This window comes from Cervus canadensis, chromosome 5 (genome assembly GCF_019320065.1).
Source record: "Cervus canadensis isolate Bull #8, Minnesota chromosome 5, ASM1932006v1, whole genome shotgun sequence".
Taxonomy (NCBI): Eukaryota; Metazoa; Chordata; class Mammalia; order Artiodactyla; family Cervidae; genus Cervus; species Cervus canadensis.
The window spans coordinates 101,464,142-101,488,552 of NC_057390.1; the positions used below are offsets into that span (position 1 = coordinate 101,464,142).

General features: G+C 54.9%; 2 protein-coding genes across 4 annotated transcripts in view; both read left to right on the forward strand.

The window, feature by feature from the left end:
- Positions 1–6,905: 6,905 nt before the first annotated feature.
- On the forward strand, positions 6,906–14,467 carry ARRDC1 (arrestin domain containing 1). Of its 2 annotated transcripts, XM_043470318.1 has the most exons (8): positions 6,908–7,112; positions 12,286–12,396; positions 12,681–12,731; positions 12,823–12,977; positions 13,143–13,325; positions 13,421–13,597; positions 13,668–14,088; positions 14,162–14,467. In XM_043470318.1, exons 1-8 carry the CDS (start codon positions 6,995–6,997, stop codon positions 14,224–14,226), a joined length of 1,281 nt encoding a protein of 426 aa, XP_043326253.1. In that variant the 5' UTR covers positions 6,908–6,994; the 3' UTR covers positions 14,227–14,467. The 2 variants fall into 2 exon arrangements, with proteins under 2 accessions (XP_043326252.1, XP_043326253.1); XM_043470317.1 differs by having other exon boundaries at positions 6,906–7,112; positions 13,421–14,088.
- Positions 14,468–17,892: 3,425 nt separating this feature from the next.
- EHMT1 (euchromatic histone lysine methyltransferase 1) overlaps positions 17,893–24,411 on the forward strand; it is a 106,473-nt gene continuing 99,954 nt past the window's right edge. Inside the window, exon 1 of one of the 2 annotated variants that reach the window (XM_043470314.1) lies at positions 17,893–17,978. In XM_043470314.1, coding sequence (XP_043326249.1) covers positions 17,916–17,978 — 63 coding nt within the window. In that variant the 5' untranslated portion in view covers positions 17,893–17,915. Of the gene's footprint in view, positions 17,979–18,963; positions 19,191–24,411 lie in introns of those variants that run through there. The other variant, XM_043470316.1, reaches the window with a different exon arrangement.

Genomic DNA, 24,411 nt, shown 5'->3' on the forward strand with positions numbered 1-24,411 from the left:
GAGATGAGGGCAATTGTGCTGTAGTTTGAACATTCTTTGGCATTGCCTTTCTTTGTGTTTGGAATGAAAACTGACCTTTTCCAGTCTTGTAGCTACTGCTGAGTTTTCCAAATTTTCTGGCATATTGAGTGCAGCACTTTAACAGCACCATCTTTTAGGATTTGAAATAGCTCAGCTGGAATTCCATCACCTCCACTAGCTTTGTTCATAGTGAGGCTTCCTAAGCCCACTTAACTGCGCATTCCAGGATGTCTGACTCTAGGTGAGTGATCACACCATTGTGATTATCTGGGTCATGAAGATCTTTTTTGTACAGTTCTTCTGTGTATTCTTGCCACCTCTACTTAATATCTGTTGCTTCTCTTAGGTTCATACCATTTCTGTCCTTTATTGAGCCCATCTTTGCATGAAATGGTCCCTTGGTATCTCTAATTTTCTTGAAGAAATCTCTAGTCTTTCCCTTTCTATTGTTTTCCTCTATTTATTTGCCGTGTTCCCTTAGGAAGGGTTTCTTATCTCTCCTTGCTATTCTTTGGAACTCTGCATTCAGATGGGTGTATCTTTCCTTTTCTCCTTTGCCTTTCACTTCTCTTCTTTTCTCAGCTATTTGTAAGGCTTCTTCAGACAACCATTTTGCCTTCTTGCATTTCTTTTTCTCGAGGATGGTCTTGATCCCTGCCTCCTGTTCAATGTCATGAACCTCTGTCCATTGTTCTCCAGGCATTCTATCAGGTCTAATCCCTTGAAGCTATTTGTCACTTCCACTGTATAATCATAAGGGATTTGATTTAGGTCATACCTGAATGGTCTAGTGGTTTTCCCCACTTTCTTCAATTTAAGCCTGAATTTGGCAGTAAGGAGCTCATGATCTGAGCCACAGTCAACTCCCCATCTTGTTTTTGCTGACTGTATAGAGCTTCTCCATCTTTGGCTGCAAAGACTATAATCAGTCTGATTTTGGTGTTGACCATCTGGTGATGTCCATATGTAGAGTTTTCTCTTGTGTTGTTGGAAAAGGGTGTTTGCTATGACCAGTGCATTCTCTTCGCAAAATTCAGTTGGCCTTTATCCTGCTTCATTTTGTACTCCAAGGCCAAAATTGCCTGTTACGCCAGATATCTCTTGACTTTCTGCTTTTGCATTCCAGTCTCCTATGATGAAAAGGACCTCTTTTTTGGGTGTTAGTTCTAGAAGGTCTTGTAGGTCTTCATAGAAACATTCAACTTCAGCTTCTACAGTGTTACTGGTTGGGGCATAAACTTGGATTATTGTGATATTGAATGGTTTGCCTTGGAAATGAACTGAGATCAATCAGTCATTTTTGAGATTGCACCAAGTACTGCATTTCAGACTCTTTTGTTGACTATGAGGGCTACTCCATTTCTTCTAAGGGATTCTTCTCTACAGTAGTAGATATAATGGCCATCTGAATTAAATTCCCCCATTCCAGTCCATTTTAGTTTGCTGCTGCTGCTAAGTCACGTCAGTCATGTCCGACTCTTTGCGACCCCATGGACTGTAGCCCACCAGACTCCTCCGTCTGCAGGATTCTCCAGGCAAGAGTACTGGAGTGGGTTGCCATTGCCTTCTCTGCTATTTTAGTTTACTGATTCCTAAAATGTCTATGTTTACTCTTGCCATCTCCTGTTTGACCATTTCTAATTTACCTTGATTCATGGACCTAACATTCCGGGTTCCTATGCAATATTGTTCTTTATAGCATCAGACTTTACTTCCATCACCTGTCACATCCACAACTGGGTGTTGTTTTTGCTTTGGCTCCATCTTTTCATTCTTTCTGGAGTTATTTCTCCACTGATCTCCAGTAGCATATTGGGCACCTACCAACCTGGGGAGTTCATCTTTCAGTGTCTTATCTTTTTGCCTTTTCATACTGTTCATGGGGTTCTCAAGGCAAAAATACTGAAGTGGTTTGTCATTCCCTTCTCCAGTGGACTGCATTTTATCAGAACTCTCCACCATGACCCATCCGTTTTGGGTAGTCCTACATGGCATGGCTCATAGTTTCATTGAGTTAGACAAGGCTGTGGTCCATGTGATCAGTTTGATTAGTTTTTTGTGATTGTGGTTTTCATGCTGTCTGCCCTCTGACAGAGAAGGACAAGAGGCTTAGAGTTAAGATAAGGGAGGTTCCTGTTAGGAGAGACTGACTCAGGGGAAACCAGGTCTTGTTCTGATGGGCAGGGCCTGCTCAGTAAATCTATAATCCAATTTTCTGTTGATGGGCGGGGCTGTGTTCCCTCCCTGTTGTTTGACCTGAGACCAAACTATGGTGGAGTTAAGGTGAACCCTTAAGGTGAACACTTAAGATGGCAGAGTAGAAGGAGGTGTGCATATCTTCTCCTGCAAGAATTCCACAATTACAACTCAGTGAAGAACTGCCAGTTCTAACTGTTGCTTCAACATGGAACAACATACTGGTTCCAAATAGGGAAAGGAGTACATCAAGGCTGTATATTGTCACCCTGCTTATTTAACTTGTATGCAGAATACATCAGGAGAAATGCTGGGCTGGATGAAGCACAAGCTGGAATCAAGATTGCCACAAGAAATATCAATAACCTCAGATATGCAAATGACATCACCCTTATGGCAGAAAGTGAAGAAGAACTAAAGAGCCTCTTGATGAAAGTGAAAGAGGAGAGTGAAAAAGTTGGCTTAAAACTCAACATTCGGAAAACTAAGAATGGCATCTGGTCCCATCACTTCATGGAAAATAGATGGGGAAACAACGGAAACAGTGACAGACTTTATTTTTGGGGGCTCCAAAATGACCTTAGATGGAAACTGCAGCCATGAAATTAAAAGACACTTGCTCCTTGGAAGAAAAGTTATGAGCAACCTAGACAGCATGTTAAAAAGCAGAGACATTACTTTGTCAACAAAGGTCCATCTAGTCAAAGCTATGGTTTTCCCAGTAGTCATGTATGGATGTGAGAGTTGGACTATAAAGAAAGCTGAGCACCAAAGAATTGATGCTTTTGAACTGTGGTGTTGGAGAACTCTCGAGAGTCCCTTGGACTGCAAGGAGATCCAGCCAGTCCATCCTAAGGAAAATCAGTCCTTAGTATTCATTGGGAGGACTGATGCTGAAGCTGAAACTCCAATACTTTGGCCACCTGATGTGAAGAACTGACTCCTTGGAAAAGACCCTGATGCTGGCAAAGATTGAAGGCGGGAGGAGAAGGAGGTGACAGAGGATGAGATGGTTGGATGGCATCACAAACTCAATGGACATGAGTTTGAGTGAACTCTGGGTGTTGGTGATGGACAGGGAGGCCTGGCGTGCTGCAGTTCATGGGGTTGCACAGAGTCAGACATGACTGAGTGACTGAACTGAAGTGCTGAACAACCATCATCAGAAAAATGTTGGATCCCACCAAAGAAAGATACCTCACACCCATGGGCAAAGGAGAAGCCCCAGGAAGATGATAGGAGGGGTGAAATCTCATTTAGAATCAAACCCCATACCCACCAGAGACGCTCGGAGGGCTCAAACAAAACTTTACGTGCACCAGGACCCAGAGACCCCACAGACGCTGAGCCAGAACTGTGTTTCAGTGTCTCCTGCAGAGGTACAGGTCATCTGTGGCCTGCCACAGGGGCAGGGGCTCTGGGTGCAGGAGACCTGGGTCACAAAGCCTGTGGCATAAGCCTGTTGGAGGAGGTCACCATTAACCCCACATAGAGCCACCGAGCAGACGACCCACAAATTGCAGAACAATTAGATCAAAGAAATTCTCGTACTGTTAAGAAAGTTCTAGGACCCACAACAGATTTCCCAATCTGGGAATCTGGCAAAGGATTCAGAACCCCCAGGGAATTTGACTTTGGAGGCCAGTGGGATCTGATTACAGAACTTACACAGGACTAGGGAAACAGACTCTTGGAGGGCACAAACAAAACCTTGTGCACACCAGGACCCAGGAGAAAGCAGCAGTGACCCCACAAGAGACTGACCTAGACTTGCCTGTGAGTGTCCAGCAGTCTCCAGTGGAGGTGTGGGTGTGCGGTGGCCTGCTGCAGGGTCGGGGGCACTGAGTGCAGCAGTGCGTGCACGCGACCTTCTGAAGGAGGTCACCGTTAGTTTTCAGAGTAAGTAATAAATTGGGGTAATTTGTTAGACGGCTGGGACAGCCAGGGTCCCTCCCGCAGCCTCAGTCAGGGTGTCTGAGTGAGGTGGGAAGTCTGACTCTCACGTCCTGGCTTCCCCCACCCCCAGGGGATGGCTCCAGAGCAGTAGCCAGATACTGTCACGGGGAGCTCAGGACCCTCAGGGAATGAAAGCAAAAGCTGCAAGCTCTCCTTAGAGCCTGAAAGTCGCGTGGCATCTATCTGGCAGTTTAAGCAAGTCAAGGGGTCAGGCCCATTCAACACGAGGGGATGGCATCCACCTGCTGACGGGAGCAACAGTGAGAGTGGAAAGGGGTGAGAGAAGTTGTTGGGAGACATTGTTCAGACAAAAGTTAAGCTGTAGGAGAGGCTGCTGGGGAAGGTTCTCGGAGGACAGGGTCAGGGGGATGAGCACTGCATTGATCATATTTTTTATTTTCTGTATCTTTGATGCTTTCACATCTTGAGGGCCTTGCTGGCTGGGGAGAGACTGCCCCTCCCAGGCTGGCTAATTCCTAGAGACAGCAAACAACTCAGCCTGCCAACACAGCTTTCACATGCAAACCAACCGGTTTAGAGCCCACACCCCAACCACCTCCTTTAATTGCACACCAGGCCAATCACCCAGGGCCAGGTACTGGACAATGATAGATCACTGAAATTATTCACTACCCAATCCTCAGCTTGTGGAAACTTGCCCACCTGCCTCCTGCCCACTGAAAACACGGGCAAGGCTCTGGCCAAGCTCTCTTGTCCCTCCTTCTGCTCACAGCTGACACTGGTGCTTCCCCAAGTGGCCCTGCATTGTGTGGCTTGCCCCTCTTGGGAAGTGTAAGCTTTGAACTCTTCTTTCAAGGCAGTTGGCTGTGTCTGTCACCTTACCATAGCTGATTACAATATATCCTAGGTTCATGTTCAGATATAGTCCAGGAAGTGAAAATTGGAGGGACACCTATGCAGATTCTGAGGTCAGAATTCCAGCACCAGTGGTACTGGAGAGAGAATGACAAGGAGTGAGTCAGGCGCTGAAATCACCAAAGAATAAGGGGAGGTGGACCTCAGTTCTGAAGGTAACAGTAACAGTGCTGGGGATGGTGGGGGATGAATGATTACTCTGAGAAAATGAGAGTTAAAGCTGGAAGTTAATAGGGTGAAGGGGGAAATGGTCTGGAGGCAGTCATAAAGAGCCAGGAGTTCACCCCACTTGCAGGCCCAGAGGTAGAGGCATTGTTTGAAAATAAACATTTATACTTTAGAGATGCCATGAGAAGCCTGGGTTCTGTGAGAGCAAGAGGAAAGGAATGTTTAGAGAAATGGGATGTCAGAGTGGTGATGGTGGACAGGAGGACACAGCAGCAGAACTTCTGGGGGGGGAGGGTTGGGGTAGGGTCAGAGTAAGGAGTGTGCAGAGCCTTACTGGGGGCCTACTGCAGGAAATAAATGTGACCTGGGATAAAGGCCCCCTGTTTCTGCCTCCATCTCTGCAGCAGCCAGCATACCCTCTCTCCCTGTTTCCTCAAACACTTCCTTTTTGACTTCTGCCATGGATATTTAGCATGTAAGGGCTTCCCACAGTCCTCACTATCCCAAACTCCCTGTTCAGGGATTCCCCCATTTGCACTCCCCTGACAGCAAAGTGTCAGACCAGCCAATCAGAGGCTCCCTCTTGCCTCATCAGAGTCCCAGGTGGGCCAGATGGGCCTGGAGCCTGCGAGAGCCCTGGTCTCAGGATCTCCCTGGCCCCCGGGGACCCCTCAGCCTATAAGACTAAGTCCCCTGTTTGTCGCTGGAGGCCTAGACTAGGTTTCTGGCTCTCATCCCCGATTCTGATGTCATCAGAGTCCTGAATAGAGTCATCAGGTACAAATAAGTCTCTCATAAATTTTTTTGTCCTTCGTGCCCCCCAGACTCATGCCTAGAAGTGCCAGTTCACTCGGGTGCCTAACGGGTGCCTCTGGCTCTGCCAGTCATGATTTTCTTCCAAAACAGCTTGTACCGAGGCCGGTGTCGCCATCAAAAAATGCCTCCCATTTGCCGAGCAGTTCTGGACAAACACCTGGCATCATCCTGACGCCCTCCTTCCAGCAACCCGGTATTTACCCAACCAGGAGGCGCCCAGCACCGCCTTCTCTGTCCTCAGCCCCTCACCACCCACCTCCTCGCGGCCGACCAAACGCCCACCGCACAGGACAGGAGCCCAGCCTGGAGACCTCCGGCGGGGCGGGGGGAACCCCTCGGCGGAGCCTGGGCTGGGGGTCTGCCCGGGCCGCCCCTTGACAGGTGGGGCGGCAGGGGGCGCAGGTGCGCCGGGCTCCCGCGAGCTGCGCTGGAGCTGCGCTGGAGCTGCGCAGGAGCTGCGCTCGGCGGGCCGGGGAGTGGGTGGGGAGAGGCCGGGGGGTGGGCGGGGGCCGGGCGGACCGATCCAGGCGCGGCTGGGGGCAGGGCTGGAGCCGGCGGGGCCGTTTGGGAGACCGGGAGGAGGGAGGGCTGGGGACAAGAGTGGGGAACGGCCGGGGAGTGGCCTGACAGGCTAGGGGGCGGGGCGCGGAAGCGGGGGTGCGAACGTTGTAGGGGAGGGAGCGTGGAGGCTAGGGGAAGTGGCGGGGGCGACGAGGGGCGTGGCGTGGCGTGGCGTGGGCGCGGGGAGTGGGGTGTGAACGCTGGAGGGGGCGTGGCGTGGCGATGGTGGGGCGTGGCCTGGACGAACGGGGCGTGTCGGGGGTGTGGCTGGAGGGGGCGTGTCGGGGCGTGTCGGGGCGTGTCCGGCGGGCGAGCGGGCGGGGCTGGGAGCGCGGCGGCCGCGGCGCCGGCGGGGTGGGGGCGTAGGAGGCTCGGCGCGGCCGCCCCGCAGGGCCGCGGTATGGGGCGGGTGCAGCTCTTCGAGGTCCGCCTGAACCACGGCCGCGTAGTCTACAGCCCGGGGGAGCCGCTGGTGGGGACTGTGCGCGTGCGCCTGGCGGCGCCGCTGCCCTTCCGAGGTGGGCGCGGGGTCCGGGGAGGGCCGCACCTGCGGCGGGCGGGCGGCGCTCAGGAGCGGCCGAGCGGGCGCGGGGCCCGGGACCTGCGAGGCCAGGGGCGCCCGTCCGAGCGCGGGGAGGGCTGCGGGGCTGCCGGGAGGGCGGCGGGCCGCGGGGTGGGAGGCCGGCGCCGGGCGGGGCGGAGCAGGGAAGCCAGGGTGGCCCAGTCCTTCCGCATCTGCCCTTCCTGTCCTTCCGCCAAGGGAAGACTCGGGGCCGGGGCTTCGAGCCCATCTGGTTTGCCGAAGGCCGCTCTGACCTGGACCCGCGACGCCTCCGACCTGACCTTCCCTGTCGGGTCTCTGATCCACTGCGCCCGGCACCTGCTGGGCCCTCCTCTCGAGCCCGGACCGCGGTCGCTTTCTCCCCCAGACGCTCAGGCAGCCCCCCGAGTGTGCGGGTCCCCGGCCGAGCCGCGGGGCACTGCCCACACCCAGCCAGGCCCTGAGGGCTGAGGGGGTCTTGCTGATCCCCGCGCGCCGCAGGCCCCCGGCCCAGGGAGCATCTGGGACCCGAACCTGAGCCCTCAGATCCGGTCTCTCTGCTGGCGCAGACATCTGGGACTTTGAGACTCGGGATCCGGTTGCTGCGGCGGCCCTTGCTAGGGCTCCCGACGGCGCCGGCCTGGTCTGCTGCCTGAGGTGTGGACGGGGCCCTGTGAGGGGCCTCACACCCGGGCGGTGGAGGAGGACGTAGCCAGGGGCGGGGCCTCTTTCCTGAGCCCGGCGCTGAGTGTGAGGCTGTGTGGTGTGCCCGTCCTGGGGCGCTTCGCTACCTCTCGCTGATTGGCCAGAACCACAGCTGCAGGGGCTTCCTTCTGGACCTCCAGGCTCGCCCGTGGGGTTAACCGTTCAGCTCGTGGGGTGCCCCCTGAGGACAGAGAGCCGCTGCCCTTCTTCCTGGGCAGCTACTGCCTCATCCTGGACAGGTGGGACCCCCCTCCCCATAACCTGTGGCCTCTTTAATGTCTCCACACTTGGAGTTTGGGGTTGGGTTAGTCGGGTAGGTGTGGTTGGCAGGGGCTCCGCGGCTGGTGCATCTTTTCTGTGTGGCACAAGCTGGTGGTGAGGTGAGTGCAGCCGGCAGGGCACGGAAAGGAGGGGCAGGCCTGTGGCCTGAGGACAGGTAGGCCCTGTGAGACCCCACACGGGGCTCTCCACCTGGCCTGCTGATCTGCTGTCCTCCGTAGCTGGGGTCCAGGGCGACTACAGTGGAGGAGTGGCCCGAGCTTTGTGTGACTAACCTGGGTTGGGCAGAGCCTTCCAGCCTCCACATGGTGGGTGGGATGTGGGTAAACGGACAGCTGGGTCACAGCAGGCTGAAGGAGACCCTGCTGATGGTCCTGACTGTAAGGGTGCTCCCAGAGCCCTGGGACAAGGAGGAGCAGGTGGCCTCGGGCCAGAGAGGGTTTTATTCAGGCTGCCCCCCAGGGGGAGAGGGGATGCCCTCTGGCCGGGCCTAGGGGTGAGAGAGGAAAGACTGTGGTTTTTTTTAATTTTAATTTTTTGTATTTATTTATGGCTGTGCTGGGTCTTCACTGCTGCACCGGCTTTGCTCTACTTGTGGCAAGCAGGGGCTGCTCTCTAGTTGCAGTGCTCTGGCTTCTCACTGCGGCGGCTTCTCTTGTTGAAGAGCACTGGCTCTAAGGAGCATGAGCTTCAGTAGTTGCAGCTCTTGGCCTCTAGAGCACAGGCTCGGTAGTTGTGGTGCTCAGGCTTAGTTGCTCTGAGGCAAGTGGGATCTTCCTGGATCAGGCATCAAATTCTTGTCTCCTGCATTTGCAGGTGAGTTCTTCACCAAATGAGCCACCAGGGAAGCCCCCCATGGTTTTTTTAAACTTTCACTTAAAAGATACTTGTTGAACTCCTGCATCCATAGGAGCAGGATCCTTAGGATTTCCATCCTAAAGGAAATCATCCTAAAGGAAATCAGTCCTGAATATTCATTGGAAGGACTGATGTTGAAGCTGAAACTCCAATACTTTGGTCACCTGATGCGAAGAGCTGACTGATTGGAAAAGACCCTGATGCTGGGAAAGATTGAAGGCAGGAGGAGAAGGGGACGACAGAGGATGAGATGGTTGGATGGCATCACAGACTCAATGGACATGAGTTTGAGTAAACTCCGGGAGTTGGTGATGGACTGGGAAGCCTGTCATGCTGCAGTCCCTGGGGTCACAGAGTAGGACACGACTGAGTGACTGAACTGAAGTGAACTGAACTGAGCTCCTGCAACCAGCCAGTGATGCAACAGGGAGGCCCCTAGCAGGACATGGAGGCTGGGAGGCAGCAGGCCTCTAAGCACTTGACTGAAGACAGTCAGTGCTGATCTGCAGTCAGCCCTGGGAGCTGATGTGGAAGACAGCTGGGGAAGGAGGTGCTTTCCTGGAATCTGGGTCCAGCCCAGTCGGAGGGTCAGGCCGGGGGTCAGGCAGGGCTGCCCTGTGTTCTGCTCTCGACAAGGGAGGGCGATGCCTGGACGACAGCAGCACAGCCCCTGGCTCTGGCGACTCACTGGGCTCTCACCCTGGGCCAGAGGCCTTTCCCACTTCCCAAGGACCAACCCACGAGTCCTCGGGTCCCAGCAACACTGGGAGGTGGGTGTTGTCATTCCTCTGGTGTTACCGATTTGGAAACACGACAGAGGGAAGCGGCTCTCTGGCCAGAGTTGCAGTGAGAGGATGCGGCGGAGGCTGGGCCGCCCCAGGTCTGTGGGAGCTGGCGGAGGCAGGGACACACAGAGATCCTCATGGTCAGACTGCAGGTGGTGCCTAGGAGGAGGGCTGCTGGACAGGTGAGCGTGCTGGCTCAAGAAGTTCCAGAAGTCACTCTGGCACAGGATCCACATGATGGTTCTCCTTGGAGGACCGAGGAGACCTGCAGTTCCCCCTGCGGAGGAGAGCATGAGTAGGGATGGGCCTTCTGACTCCAGGCTGGTGATGGCTCCCGCAGGCAGGGTCCCCGAAGGGGTCTCAGCCTGTTTGCAGAGGAGGCCGTGGCACGATCATGGGGAAGGTTAAACAGTTCAGGCCTGCCTGGGATAACCAAGGGTCAGTCTTGTTTTTCTGGGGCCAGGTGCCACCGTGGCTTGTTCACTTTAATTCTGGAACTGGCTTCTGGCTGAGTGCGTGCCTGGTTTCGCCGCCCTGCTGTTGGACCTGGGGGCTGTGCCTAGATGGTTTGCTGTTACGAGGAGTGTTGCTGGAGGCTCCTGAGTAAACAGGGTGGGATTCTAAGGGGAACTACTGGACCCCTGGAACCTCTGTGTAAAACTTGCACAGATCTTTTGGCTTTGTCTCCAAGCTCCTGTGTCAGCCGACAGTCTGACTCCCATAAGCAAGGGTCTTTCTATTAATACCTGCTTGTAACAGGTCAAACAACATTTGTCAACCTGATGGGTTAAAATGGTATGTCATCTGAGTTTCCTTGAATTCTAGTGAGGTTAGACAGCTATTCCTTTATCTGCTGCTATGCAACAGTCACCCCTAAGTAACAAACCACCCCTAAACTAAGTGGTTTAAAGCAACCATTTTTTTTTTTTTTTAAAGCAACCATTTTAACTCCTGCTGTTGTGAGTCAAGATTTTGGGCAGAAGTCTGCAGGGTGGTTCTTCAGCTCTGTGTCCATCCACTGGGGTCACTTGACAGTGCCCGGCCGGCACCGGGCCACCCTAGGGACCACTGCACTTCTTCCAGCATATTCTATTGTTCCCAGTGTTCTCGGGGCAGCCTGATTCAAGGGGGGACACGCCCTCTCCACGGGGAGTGTTTCAAGCAGTGTAGTGTCTGGAATCCACTAGGGAGCCTTCCAGTCAGCCTTCCAGTCCGGCTTCCCCTTTGCTGTTCCCGGCTGTGTCTCCTGGGCTGCGCTGGTCTGTAGGAGTGCTGCTGGTGTTCAGACTTCCAGTGTGGGAACAGTTCCAGGTCTGGCCCTCAGAGGGGATGGCTGGTGGAGCAGAGATGAGGAATTAGGGCTGAGGTCCTAGTGGTGATGCTGGGCTGGCATGGAGGCTGAGGCCAGTCACTGGCAGTGCCAACGGGGTGGAGGGGGAGCCAGGGGTTCATGGAGGGCAGCCCAATGCACTGTGGGTGACCCTAGGGAGGCCTGTCCCCTGTCAGCAAGGTGGGGCCCGCCTGGGGAGCTGGGGACAGAGCCAGCGCTGCTGCTTCCCCTACCCCGGGCACTCGAGATGCCACCTTCTGCCTGGTGGCTTCATCAGGAAGGTATCAGATTCCGAGTTGCCTTCCTTCACTAATCCATCAGGTCAGGGGAGGAAGGGCGGCTGGCAGGCAGGCTCAATCTTTGGTCTTGACTCAGCTTGCAGGGAGAGGAAGGAAAGGAGGGAGCCACGGGGCTACCTGTCACTGAGTCCCCACCCCCCGGCCTGCGGCCAGCCTCAGCTGGGGCTGGTCCAGCCACGGCCTTCCGACTGCAGTAGTGGGCTCTGGACTGAGCAGTTCGAGTTCCTGAGCACAGCCTGGACAGCGGCAGTGACCTGCTGCCTGCTTCCTGTCTGCGGGCTTTCCCTGGGAGCAGGGGGAAGGCCCAGCCACCCCAATGCAGAAATCAACACTCCTGGGCAGTTCTGGCCCAGGAGCCAAGGTGTCCCCACCCTCTCGCGTGCCAGACTGCTGGTCTCCTATTTTCTCAGGCGTGTCTGACCACATTCCTGCTGCATGAGGGCTAATAGGTAGCTTCCTGGTGCCTGGAGGGGTGCCTCCCAGCCTAACTGACATGCCTGTGAGGCAGCAGGAAGGTGGGGCTGCCCCACCCACCTCTGTTCACCAAAGGTTTCCTAAGCTTCCCCTGTAGGGAAGGGGTTTTCTCTGGTCTGGTGAGGGGTCAAGGTGCTGGGGTTTGCCCAGGGGTCATCTGGGTGACCCTTGGGGCCTTCCTGTTCTGGACTGCAGGACGGCTGGAGCCCTGCACCTCAGCACCCTGGCTCGGTGGGAGCACCTCGGGATGTGGGAGAGGCAGGCGGTGACCTCTGGAGGGCAGCCGGTCATGCGCTGGCCGTCCCGGAGCCTAGCTGGGTGATTCTGGGTCCCATCAGTCCTGCCTGAATGCCTGTGCTGGGGCTAGGGAGGGGCCAAGGCCGGCACCTGCCTGGGACTCACACTGGCCCTGCCTTGCAGCCATCCGTGTGACCTGCACGGGGTCCTGCAGGGTCTCCAACAAGGCCAACGACTCGGCCTGGGTGGTGGAGGAGAGCTACTTCAACAGCGCTCTGTCTCTGGCTGACAAGGGTGAGTCTGGAACCCACCCATCACCTCCTCCAACTGAGATGGGTCTGTCTGTCCCCCTACTTTCCTACCTGCCTCCGGCCTCCCCGCACTGGCCCACCCTCTCCCCGGGTTTCTCTTGGTGGCAGGAACAGGGCACTGCCTGCTGGGGGCTGGGGGCTGAAGGGGGCCAGTTCCTCCCGGGTTTGGATGGGTGCAGTGGGAGCTTGTCAGCTGCAGGGCATGCTTCTGCCCTGGGCCCTGTGATGGCGCCTTGTCCCCTCTCCCCACCTCTCTCGTGTCCTCAGGGAGCCTGCCTGCTGGAGAGCACAGCTTCCCCTTCCAGTTCCTGCTTCCTGGTGAGAGCCCGGCCCGGCCTGGCGGTGGCAGTTGGGGAGGGCGGGTGGGAGGTGGGGGACAGTGGGACCTCAGTCCCTGCTCTCTCTCCAGCCACGGCTCCCACGTCCTTTGAGGGCCCTTTCGGGAAGATTGTACACCAGGTTCGGGCCACCATCGACACACCACGTTTTTCCAAGGACCACCAGTGCAGCTGTGTGTTCTACATCTTGAGCCCCCTGAACCTGAACAGCATCCCAGACATCGAGGTGAGCCTGGGGCAGTGGCCTGCCGGGTGGCTCCCACCCTTGTCTGATGCCCTGTCCCCAGCACAGGTGAGGCCACCTGTGGAAGCAGCAGCCTCAGTTCTGAACTGACCCCGGGGATCCTGCCTGCCCACACCCGCCAAACCCCTTCCCTGCTCTCCTCCCAAGCAACCCAATGTGGCCTCCACCACCAAGAAGTTCTCCTACAAGCTGGTGAAGACGGGCAGCGTGGTCCTCACAGCCAGCACTGACCTCCGAGGCTACGTGGTAGGGCAGGTGCTGCGGCTGCAGGCGGACATTGAGAACCAGTCAGGCAAGGACACCAGCCCGGTGGTGGCCAGTCTGCTGCAGGTCAGCGTCCCCATGGCTGCTGGGCCCCATCCCCATGGGGCAGAGGAGGGGCGGGTGGCTGGCCTGCCTAGGCTCACAGGCTGGACCTTCCCCAGAAAGTGTCCTACAAGGCCAAGCGCTGGATTTACGACGTGCGGACCATCGCCGAGGTGGAGGGGGCCGGTGTCAAGGCCTGGCGGCGGGCTCAGTGGCAGGAGCAGGTCCTGGTGCCCGCCCTGCCCCAGTCCGCCCTGCCGGGCTGCAGCCTCATCCATGTGGACTACTATCTGCAGGTGGTAGGGGTCAGGGGTGGGGTGGGAGGAGGGGCCGCAGCCGGGCTCCTCACGTGCGCAACCTCCCTAGGTCTCCCTGAAACAACCGGAAGCTGTTGTGACGCTCCCGGTCTTCATCGGCAACATTGCTGTGAACCACGTCCCACTGAGCCCCCGGCCAGGCCCCGGCCTGGTGGTGCCCTCAGCACCGCCCCAGGAGGAGGCAGAGGCTGTGGCCAGCGGCCCTCACTTCTTCTCCGATCCTGTCTCTCTCTCCACCAAGAGCCACTCCCAGCAGCAGCAGCCGCCTGCAGCCCTTGGCTCTGTGCCCCACAGTGCCCCAGAACCCCGTCCTCAGGATGGCAGCCCCGCCCCACACCCTCTGCCCCCTCCCTTGTGCATCTCCACAGGTGCCACTGTGCCCTACTTTGCAGAGGGTTGTGGAGGTCCGGTGCCCACCTCCAGCACCCTGATCCTCCCCCCGGAGTACAGCTCGTGGGGCTACCCCTATGGTGAGTGGAGGCCTGGGGCCTGGCGGGGAGGGAGTGCCCCGGGCCCCATGCAGACCTGGCTGTCTCCCCGCAGAGGCCCCGCCGTCCTACGAGCAGAGCTGTGGTGGTGTGGACCCTGGCTTGACCCCGGGGAGCTGACCCCATGCCACCTCATCTGGATGGGCGGCCCTCTGCCCTGGGACTGGGCTCCCAGGACCTCGTGCCTTCACTCCTGGCCTGGCCCGGCCCACTCAGGACCCGCTGCTGCCCGCTCTTCCCGCGGCCTCTACCTCCGGACCAGCCTCTGCCCCGGCCAGCCTCCTCAGCTCCCCAGCAGTCGGCCTCTCCCAGGGGGTTGGGGCCTAGAGAGACGCGGTGTAAATAAAGTGCTTCATTTGTAGAGCTGGGCACAGTGGCCTGATGGGGCCCTCCTCTGCAGGGTCTGTGTTCCCCTCCAGTAAGGGGGTATTGGGCTTCCCAGGTGGCGCTAGTGGTAAAGAACCACCTGCCAATGCAGGAGATGCAAGAGACCATGGGTTTGATCCCTTGGTTGGGAAGATCCCCTAGAGAAGGGCATGGCAACGCATTCCAGTATTCCTGCCTGGCGATTGCCATGGACTGAGGAGCCTAGTGGACTAGTCTATTGGGTCATGAAGGGTTGGCTCGCCCTGACCTGGGGTGTACCCAGCCCCTCCCACTGGACACGCCCCTCATCACACCCCCGCTGGAGACGCCCTTCTCATCACCACACCCCTCCTGCTGGGCACGCCCACTCGCCTTTCCATCCAGGACATGCCCCTTCTTGGCCCCGCCCTCACCCTCCGTGGTGCCCCTCCTTTCCTCTCTGGGTCCCTTATGCTTCCGGGCATCTTCGTCCGGACCGTGGCTGTTGGTCGCTTCGGGCTAAGCAGCAGTGGCGATTAACAAGGGCTGGGGCTGGCCTTTGGCCTCCCGGTTCTGCTTCAGGATGTGACTTCGGAGGCAGCTTGCATGTCGAACCTCAGCGTCAACTTAAAGTAGCCTTGTGATAAGGTGAGAAGGCCTCCCCTGTTCCATTTTGTTAGCACCAGTCACTCCAGGAAATGCAGTTTAGACCTCGCGCGCCAGAGGAAATCCAGTCAGGGTGAGGCTTCCCCAAGTCCCTTGCCTTTGCCCTCAAAATCGGTCCCTGTTGGCACCGCAACCAAGTCTAGTTCGGAGGGGTTCAGCTTCTCGACTCCCATCCCTGTGTGAACACACAAGCCCGCTCCCGGGGTCTGTAAAGGACTGTCGTCCCGGCCTGTCAGAAGTTGACTTAGGACTTAGGACGCAAGGAACCCAGGAACAAATAAAAAGGCAGGGTTTCCCAAAGGGGCATTTTGCAGAGTTCCAGAGCGCCCGTAAAAGTCCTGCAGGGCCAGGATCCTGGTGTGCTTTGGGAGCCCCTGGGGGTGGTATGACTTCAGGTTCAAATTCCAGCTCTGACATATGGTGAAGGAGTCACTTTGGCTAGGTGTGTCAGTTAACTTTATGATAAGCTCATGGGACTACGAGGGGACAAGTCGAGTGTCTTCTACCCTCCCCACCCCCCACAACATGATAGATTATTTCTTGCACATTTAATAGTCTGGAGATGGCATAGCTGTTATTCTCAAGTCGAGGGTGACACCTCTGGGTTTAGGTTGGCAGTTCTATCATCCAGGTTACCAGGCCTGCACCTCCCACTTTCTGGGGGACAGTAGTATCACTTTTGCAAATTCCATTGGCCACCCTACCTGGAAATGTGCAGGCAGCCATGTACCCTAAAACTTGACTTTACTGTTTGCGGGACAAGGAGAAGATGAATATTGGAGAAAAGCACAAAACATGCTTCAAGCAGGATAACCTGTGAAATATCTACTAGAAGCTGTAGCCTCAGTTGAGACTACCTGTTTCAAATCCCATCTCTGCTTCTTGACAGTAGTATAACCTGGAAGGCAACCCCCACTCTCTTTTATTTTGCTCACTGACAAGACCATGGATAAAAGTGATGTCCATCTCTCAGTACTGACCTGACAGTCACAGGGACAACACGTAATGTGTCATCAGTGAGCAGGGATAATATCAGCGTAGGGTGGATTGGGCTGACCCGAGCATTGCGTACTTCTGACACATTCATTTACGGTCAATATTTGCCTAGTAAAAGACTTTTTTCCACATCTTAACTCATTTATTCTTTCAACAAATATTTATTTTGTCTCCTGCATGCCTAACATTGTTCTAGGTACTAGGGCACACAAAACAAAAATCCCTGACCTTTTGGACTTGAATTCTAGTGGGGAAGACAGACAATATGGCAATGGAATGCTATGGAGTAAAATAAGGAAGTTTTGCGATGCAGTAGTATTTTTAAGTAGGGGCAAGGATACACTTCCCTGAAGAGGTGGTATTTAAGACCTAAGGATTGTCAAGAAGTGAGCCACAGATACCTGAGAAAAAAGTGTTTCAGAGAAGGGGCAGACTAGGGCCCAAGGCAGGAGTGCAGACGGAGATGGTGCCAGAGAGGCAGGTGTAGGCGAAGGCTAGCTTGGCTGTGCAGGCCAGAGGACAACTCCTGAGCCGCCTCTCCAGAGGCTCCAGACAGAGCTTGGGGTTCCCGGCCTGTCAGAAGTTGACTTAGGTTGCCCCCCACCCCCTAAACCTGGGAAAGGTTTCCTTGGTTATTTAGGGTCGCCCACTGCCTCCTCTGCAGCTGTGGGCACTCTCAATGCCAGGTTTCCACGAGATTGAACCCTCACAGCCCCGAGGCCCAGACTCAGATTAGCTTCTGACTTGGGATCTCCTCAGTTCCTGTCGTGAGGACCGGCCAGAGAACCGCGATTTCAGTCTATGCTGCTTCTCTCAACTGCCAGGGGATGGAAGAAACAGGTGGAGCCATGCAGAGTGGGTGGCCCAGGCCGGCTTGTGTGGTGCTGTCCAGTGAAGGCTGCTTGGGTGCGCTGCAAAGGTCTCACCCTGTGCGCAACTGGGTGGCCTGCAGGAAGGCTGGGGTGATCCGAGAGGCTGCCCATCTGGGGCCACCTCCAAACTGGAGCATCTCACTCCCCTTGTATAAGCCAGGCATTTTCCTTAACCAGAGCGCCCCCCAAAGAGACAATCCCCCCGCAATGGGACACTGCCCACACTTCCCAAACAGGACACTGTCCCCAGCCAAAGCGCAGCCGTATACGGGGCATCTTCCTGAATCAGAGCATCATCCCCACAGTCCGGAAATGCCCCGGGCCGAGCACCCCGGCGCAAGGGCATTCACACTAACTGAGACGCCTCCCCCAAGGCAGCACTGCCAACGGGGGCAGCCCTCCGCCGGGGGGCTTCACCTCTCCCGCTCAGGGTTGCCTTCTCAGTAAGGACAGGCGAGCCCCACCACCGGAGCATCCCCGGCCCGTAGCCGGACCCTTCTCCCTAACCGGACGCAGCCGCAAATGGGGCGCCCCTCCCACCCGGGCACAACCCCCCGCGCGGGCACCGCCCTAGGACGCAAGCCGGGGTCCGCCTCCTACGAAGGCCGACGGAACCGATGTGTGTCCGGGGTGAGAGGTCAGGGGTCCTTCCGCACCCCGGCCGGCCCGCCAGAGCGCCTACGCAGAGCGAGAGGGGACCGCGCGGGCGGGAAGACCGCGACGGGCCGGCGTCCGGAGCCGCTCGGACCCCGGAAGCCCGCCGCGCGCGGCCCCGCCCCCGCTGCCGCCGTCCGCCCGGTTCCGGCCCGCACAGGCCCGCGCTGCGGACGCCGCTCCCGGGCCGCAGTGCGCAGGCGCGGGGGCGCGCGCAGGCGCAGACGCGGGCGACCGGCCCCGCCCCGCCCCGGGCCTTGAGGAGCGGGCGGGGCGATGGCGCGCGGGAGGGGCGGGGCCACGCTGCGGGCCCGGGCCATGGCCGCCGCCGATGCCGAGGTGAGGAGCGGGCCGGCGGCGGGCGCGGGCGGCACGGGCGCGGCGGGGGCGGCGCGGGCCGGCGGGCCGGGTGCGGCGGGCGCGCGGGCGGGGGCGCGGGCGGGTTACGGGGCGCGCGGGCGGGCGCCTCCCCACCGCCGCCGCGGCGCCTCAGGCCGAGGCCGGGCCGAGGCGGCCGGGCGTCCGGGCCGCGCTGCGCGGGGCGCGCTTTGTGCGGGCGGGCGGGTGGCGAGGGGCGGGCGGGGCAGGGGCTCGGGCAGGGCCGTCGCCCGGCGTGCCGCGACCCCGGGCCTCGGGCCGCGACCGGGAGCTTCGCGGGAGGGGCGGAGGACAAAAGGGAAAGTGGGGCGAGCCCGCCAACTTGGCGGCGCGGGCGACGCGAAGCCGTGCGCTCCAAGCGCCGCTCCTGCGCCCGCTGACCTTTCACTTTGTTCCGGAGAGGATGGCTGGGTCTTGAAGGAAAAGTTGGCCGGGCCGGCGCTCTTCTCCCCGGACAAAGCTGCCGGCTCCTTGGCTGTCAGGAGTACGGTCGCACGACTTCGGTTTATTTCCGGGCAGAGTGCTCACGCTGGCTTTGGATGTAAAAAGTTGCCCTCCCTTTGTTAATGTTTCTGGCCTCCCCTTTGCTCGCTCTCGGGAATAGTTTTCCCTGGCTCGTGGCAGCAGAGAAAGCAAACTCTTGTGAGATGGGCCACTAGCTTTCCGCAGAAGGGAGAAGCCGGAGGGAGGCGGTGTGCCTGGGGAAAGGCAGGAACGGCGTTCTCCGGGCTGACACGGGGGACCAGTTTTGAAGAAAGTGATGACCTAGCAGTTTTTCTGTGGAATTACTCCAGGTTTTCTGTGTAGTAATAACCGCGGGGACTTCTAAAGATCAGGAAGCCAAGGTGTGTGATAAGACCCTGTTAGAGTAATCTGGTGTGTAGGACCTGTACTTCTATCCGGGTAATGCACCGTCTTTTAACGTTTCTTTATTTCTCTCTTGCATTTTTGGGGGGTATGGATGTAAGTAAACTGAGAACGTGCAAGAAAATTCTTGAGTTCAACGTGAAGAGTATTTGTTAGCACCTGCAACACTCAAGGAGTGTATTAGGCTGAGCAAAACGGAAAAGGTGAATTAGATAAGCGCCAGTCCCTTGTAGGAGAGAAGATGAGCAGTGATCGCGATACCGCTTTCTGAGCGTCTTCTGGGTCCCGGGCACCGCGGGCCCTTAGGTGAGTCCTCCCCTTCACCTTTCTCTGCTCTGTGCAGCAGGTGCTGCCATTTCCTGGTTAAGTGACGTGGGAACCGAGGTTTGGGAGCGATTGGGTGACTCGGCCCAGCCAGTTATCCAGTTAGCAGTTGTTTGGTATCTGGCACATAGTAGGTTTTTAATTAATAATTGATGAACACATTGCCCCAGACGTCACTGATTCCACAGGCAGCCTTGACTAGAGGGCTTGCCCGAGCCAGTGGCAGTGACAGCCTGTTTTTCCTAAGCCCTTACCTGTGTCCAACCCTGCCTTAGCTGCATGAATTCCCTCATTAAAGTGTGACAGCCATTTTTTAGGTGGGTACAATTACATCCCTGTTTGCACAGTAGGGAACAGGGACTGTGAGGCCCCAGGTTACAGAACTTGTGCAGAAGATGGATGCAGTGGCCTGGCTGCAGAGCCCCTTGAGCTGTATCTGTGGTGGTCACTTTAAGCTGATGAAAGCTCTGGGCTTCGGTGGGTGATCCTGAGTGTTTATTATGGAGGTGCAGGTTAGGGCGGGGAGGGACTCCTGGACAGTGGCTAGGCATGGGGTCAAGTGTTGCCACTGAATCACGGAAATGGTTACTGTGTCAGGGTTCTCTAATGGCCAAATGATTAAACCGGAAAGTGGACGTTTGAAATTTATCTGGCCATATATTTACTTTTTCATCTTTCCTCGACCTAGAAAAAGGTCACCACTTTTTCACACTGAAGAGAGGCCCCCTGTTTTGTGGATTTTGAAATGTGCTTTTGGAACATGTCTTCCCTTTTGTGGATTACTGAGTGGGGGCTCCTTCGGTTTAGTGTGTGTTCAGGGTCACCTCAGGCTTTTGACCCAGCAAGATGCTACCTTTCAGCAGGAGGGCCTTCCCAGGAAAACTCTGCATTTCTAGCAGGGTGGCTACTGTGTGTCTCTTCTTTTGTGTTTAAGAGACACGCACATGAGCATGGTTGAAAGTCAGGTAGTGCCGGAAGGTGGTAAAGAAGCTGCGTCCTCTCTAGAGGTAGCAGCCCCTTGACTCTCTTTAGCATTTACCTTATGGGGCTTCCCTGGTGGCTCAACTGGTAAAGAATCTACCTGCAATGTGGGAGGCTTGGGTTCAAATCCTGGGTTGGGAAGATCCCCTGGAGAAGGGGATGGCCACCCACTCCGGTATTTTGGCCTGGAGACTTCTGGTTTGCTGAGCGACTTTCACTTTCACTTTGTGTTGTTAGGCAATACGTTTGTGTTGTCTTATCTTTATTCACCAGTTTTAGGGGTTAGGGTTCCCGCTAAGGTCTCTGTTTTCTTGTCCTCGCTCCTGTTCAGGCAGCGCACAGTTGTGGTTAAACCCGTGTCAGGGTCTTCGTCAGTCTGATCAGGTCAGTGTTGCGCCTTGCTGAGCTGGCTGGTGGGCCACACACGATTCGATTTCTTCCCTTGTACAGACATTTTTATTTCCCTGGAATTAATAATCGCTTTATTTTTCATTTGCCTGATTCCCTTTGAATCTCGGAATAATGTTCCTGCACCTTTCATTCTGTAAAGTGCTCCTTAATTTAATTTTTTACCCCCCAGCCTTGTCAGCTCAGCAGCCGATGCCGCAGTGCTCCTCAGGCCCCCCAGCCCAGATGGGGGCCTTGTTTTCTGGGCCTGCGTGCTGCCACCCTGGGGCTCTGCCCACTTCCTTGCCTCTCACACTCCCTGTGTACTCACTTTTTTGGGGTGGTGGTAAACAGTCTTCAGTAGCTTCCCAGTAGTTTGCTGGGACCAAGACTTTGGGACTTGCATGTCTGAAAATGTTTTCATTCTCCTGCCACACTTAAAGAATCAGTTTGGCTGGGCTTGGCATTTAAGTGTCTTATAGTCTTTGTTGTTGCTATTGAGAGCTCTATAGTTTGATTCTTTTTTTGTTTTTTGGCTGCACTGTATGGCTTGTGGGATTTTAGTTCCCCAACCAGGAATTGAACCCAGGTCCTCCACAATGAGAGCATGGAGTCCTAACTGCTGGACTGCCAGGGAACTCGCCAGCCTGATTATTAATCGTTTGTAAGCATATTCTCACATCAAACTTTTAGGATCTTTGTGTCCTTGATTTTCGTAATTTTCATGAAATGCCTTCGTTGTAGTGCTTTCTCATTTATCCTGCAGGGTACCAAGTAGCCCTGGAATCTGGGGATTGAGGTCTTTAAATTTATAGGGAGTTTTTGTATTATGTGTTTGAGATAGTTCTCTACCAGCTTCTCTTTTTCCAGTTTCTTTGAATGTTGGACTTCCTGTACTTAATATTCTAATTTTAAAAATGTTTTCATCACATCTTTATCTTTTTGGTCTTTTTGAGAGTATATTTGATAATTTTCCAATTTGTTAAAAAATTTTAACGTCTTTCATATTACCATGTTCTTTACTGTTTTTTTGTTCCTTTTAAAATGCCTCCTGTTCTTGTTTTATGTATATAGCATCTTTGCTTATCTCTTAATTTCAGTTTTTAAAACTGTAGTTAAAATTTTGAAAACTAAAAAAATTTTTGTTTCCTGCACACTTTCTGTTTCCTGTGCATTCCTCTTTGCTGTTATATCTTTTGGTTTCTTTCTTTCATGCTGGAGACCCTTCTTCCAGTGTCTGGTGCTCCTTGGCTGTTTATTCATCCTTATGAATAAAATACTAAAAATGGAAAACTGAGTGTACTGGGGGGCTTGTTTCCTTGTTGCTTTCACTGGAGGGTGATGACTAACGTTTTTTGTTGGCTCTTCTCCAAATGTTACTGTCCTCTGGTTTAGTTTCCTCAGAGAGGGAGCCTGGCTGGATGGATGTTGGAGCCAGATTAAGGGGCAGGGAGGCAGGGAGGGCCTTCCCTTTGCCGAATCCCCCTGCTTTCCCTGAGCTGTCCACTGCTGCCTTTCTTTGTGCCACTCACCCCAAGTGTGGTACCTTCTGGTGTCTGTAGCTGTGCAAAAGTGCTTGTCTGAGTGTGTGGAGGGGCTGGGGGCCTTCCTTGGAGTTTTGCACCACATCCCTTCTCAGACCCTTTCCATTGTCCCGCCAGTCAGCCTGCTCCTCAGCAGTCACCACCTTACTCGGTTTCCCCTTCCTCTGCTCTGTGGAGTGATTCATGTTCCTTTCGCCTCCGTCTTCCTATTCATGTTTTTTGTAGCGGTTCCAAGTGTTTCCTAGGTGGAGTGCGCGTTTCTCTTTCCTGTTCTTGTCTTTGGCTGAATTTTGATAAGAGAAGGAGTGCAGAGTCTGTTCTGCATCCAGCAATCAGAAGTATTTACAGTAAATCTTGAGAAGTTTCACCCGTACTAACAGCACAGCTATCCTGTGGAAAGGGCTGCCCGTCTCAGATCTTCCTGTGTAGGTTGTGGTTCTGCATCATCACAGAGGTTGGCAAGGGCAGTACACGTACCCCAGCCCTGAGGCCCAGAAGGACATCTCTGGGTAGCTTAGCTGTTGGAGACCCTACACGTGCTCAGTGCTGCATTAGGGCCAGAGCGCCGCTTCCTGCCTTTGCTTCCTGTTGTATCACAAAACCGGTTTGTATATTTGACCACATTGTAATTGAGTTCGTCTTTTAGAATAATTTAGCTTATGGGAACCATATTTTGGGCTCTCCTCTTTAGGAACTTTATGTTCTCTGCCATGCATTGGACTTTCCATGTGAGATGGGTGCTATTATCTCCGAGAGTGGGTGGTTTGGCCCCAGTTGACCTTGCTCCGCAGCAGACCGCACGGGGAGTTGAGGAGTGGGGCCTGGTGGTCCAGGCTTCGCAGGTGTGCTGCAGAGGGCATCAGTTCCAGGGCTGCCCACTCACTGTCCCTCTTTACTTCACTTCTGGTATTTTTGTTTATTAAAACAGAAACAAAAAACTCTTCAGCGGTTTTGGATTTTAAAGAACAAAAATTGAAGTGGTTCTTTTAACTCTTCGAAGGTGGCATTTCCTATGTCACTTTGCCACTAACATAACTGTCAGTTGATATTTTACTTTAGAACAGTTTTGGACTGCTTTCTGCATCCCACTTTTAATAGATTGTACGTTCTGATCAGGGTGTGCTTAAAGTGCTGTTTCCAAAGGGCCTGTAGGCAGTGTTGAGCCCCTTGTGTTTATGAGGTGCTAGTCTGGATACTGTGTAAGAGGATATGCAAGTTTATGAGGTTGGTGTCTGGTTTCACAAAATTTAAGCGTGTAATAGAGCAAATACCAAGCAGGAAATGAGATGGAATCAGTTGAGGGTAAACAAGAACAGGCCTGGCTGCTGTGCTGATTGCTGCAGGCAGGCTTGCGTTGGGAAAAACTCCTTGAGGAAGATGAGTTCGCCACAGGTCCTAAGAAGGTAAGATGTGAAATGGAAGGGCAAAGTTCGGTTGTACATTTCAGAAGGAAAAAAAATTAGGCATTTTAGCAAAGTTAGAAAAATACCACTGTAATGGCAGAAAGCAAAGAGGATCTAAAGAACCTCTTGATGAGGGTGAAGGAGGAGAGTGAAAGAGCTAAAACTAAACATTAAAAACACTAAGATCATGGCATCCGGCCCCATTCTTTCTTGTCAAATAGAAGGGGAAAAGGTGGAAGTAGTGACAGATTTCCTCTTCTTGCGCTCAGAATCATTGCAGACGGTGACTGCAGTCATGAAATCAGAAGACGATTGCTTCTTGGCAGGAAAGCTATGGCAAACCTAGACAGTGAGTTGAAAAGCAGAGACATTACTCTGCTGACAAAGGTCGGTATAGTTGAGGCTATGGCCTTCCCAGTGGTCACGTATGGTTGTGAGAGCTGGACTGTAAAGAAGGCAGAACGCCAAAGAATTGATACCTTTGAACTGTGGTACTGGAGGACTCCTGAAAGTTCCTTGGACAGCAAGGAGATCAAACCAGTCAATCTTAAGGGAAGTCAACCCTGAGTACTTGTTGAAGGGACTGATGGTGAAGCTGAAGCTCCAGTATTTTGGTCCTCTGATGCGAACAGCCATCCCTTTGGAAAAGTCCCTGATGCTGGGAAAGATTGAGGGCAGAAGGAGAAGAGGGTGTCAGAGGATGAGATGGCTGGATGGCACCACTGATGCAAGGGACATGAACTTGGGCAAACTTCAGGAGATGGTGAGGGACAGGGAGGCCTGGTGTGCTGCAATCTCTGGGGTTGCAAAAAGTCTGACATGACTGGGCGACTCAGCAACAGTAGCAGCTACAAGAAAAGTTGAAACCTAGAAACATAAGAATGCCAA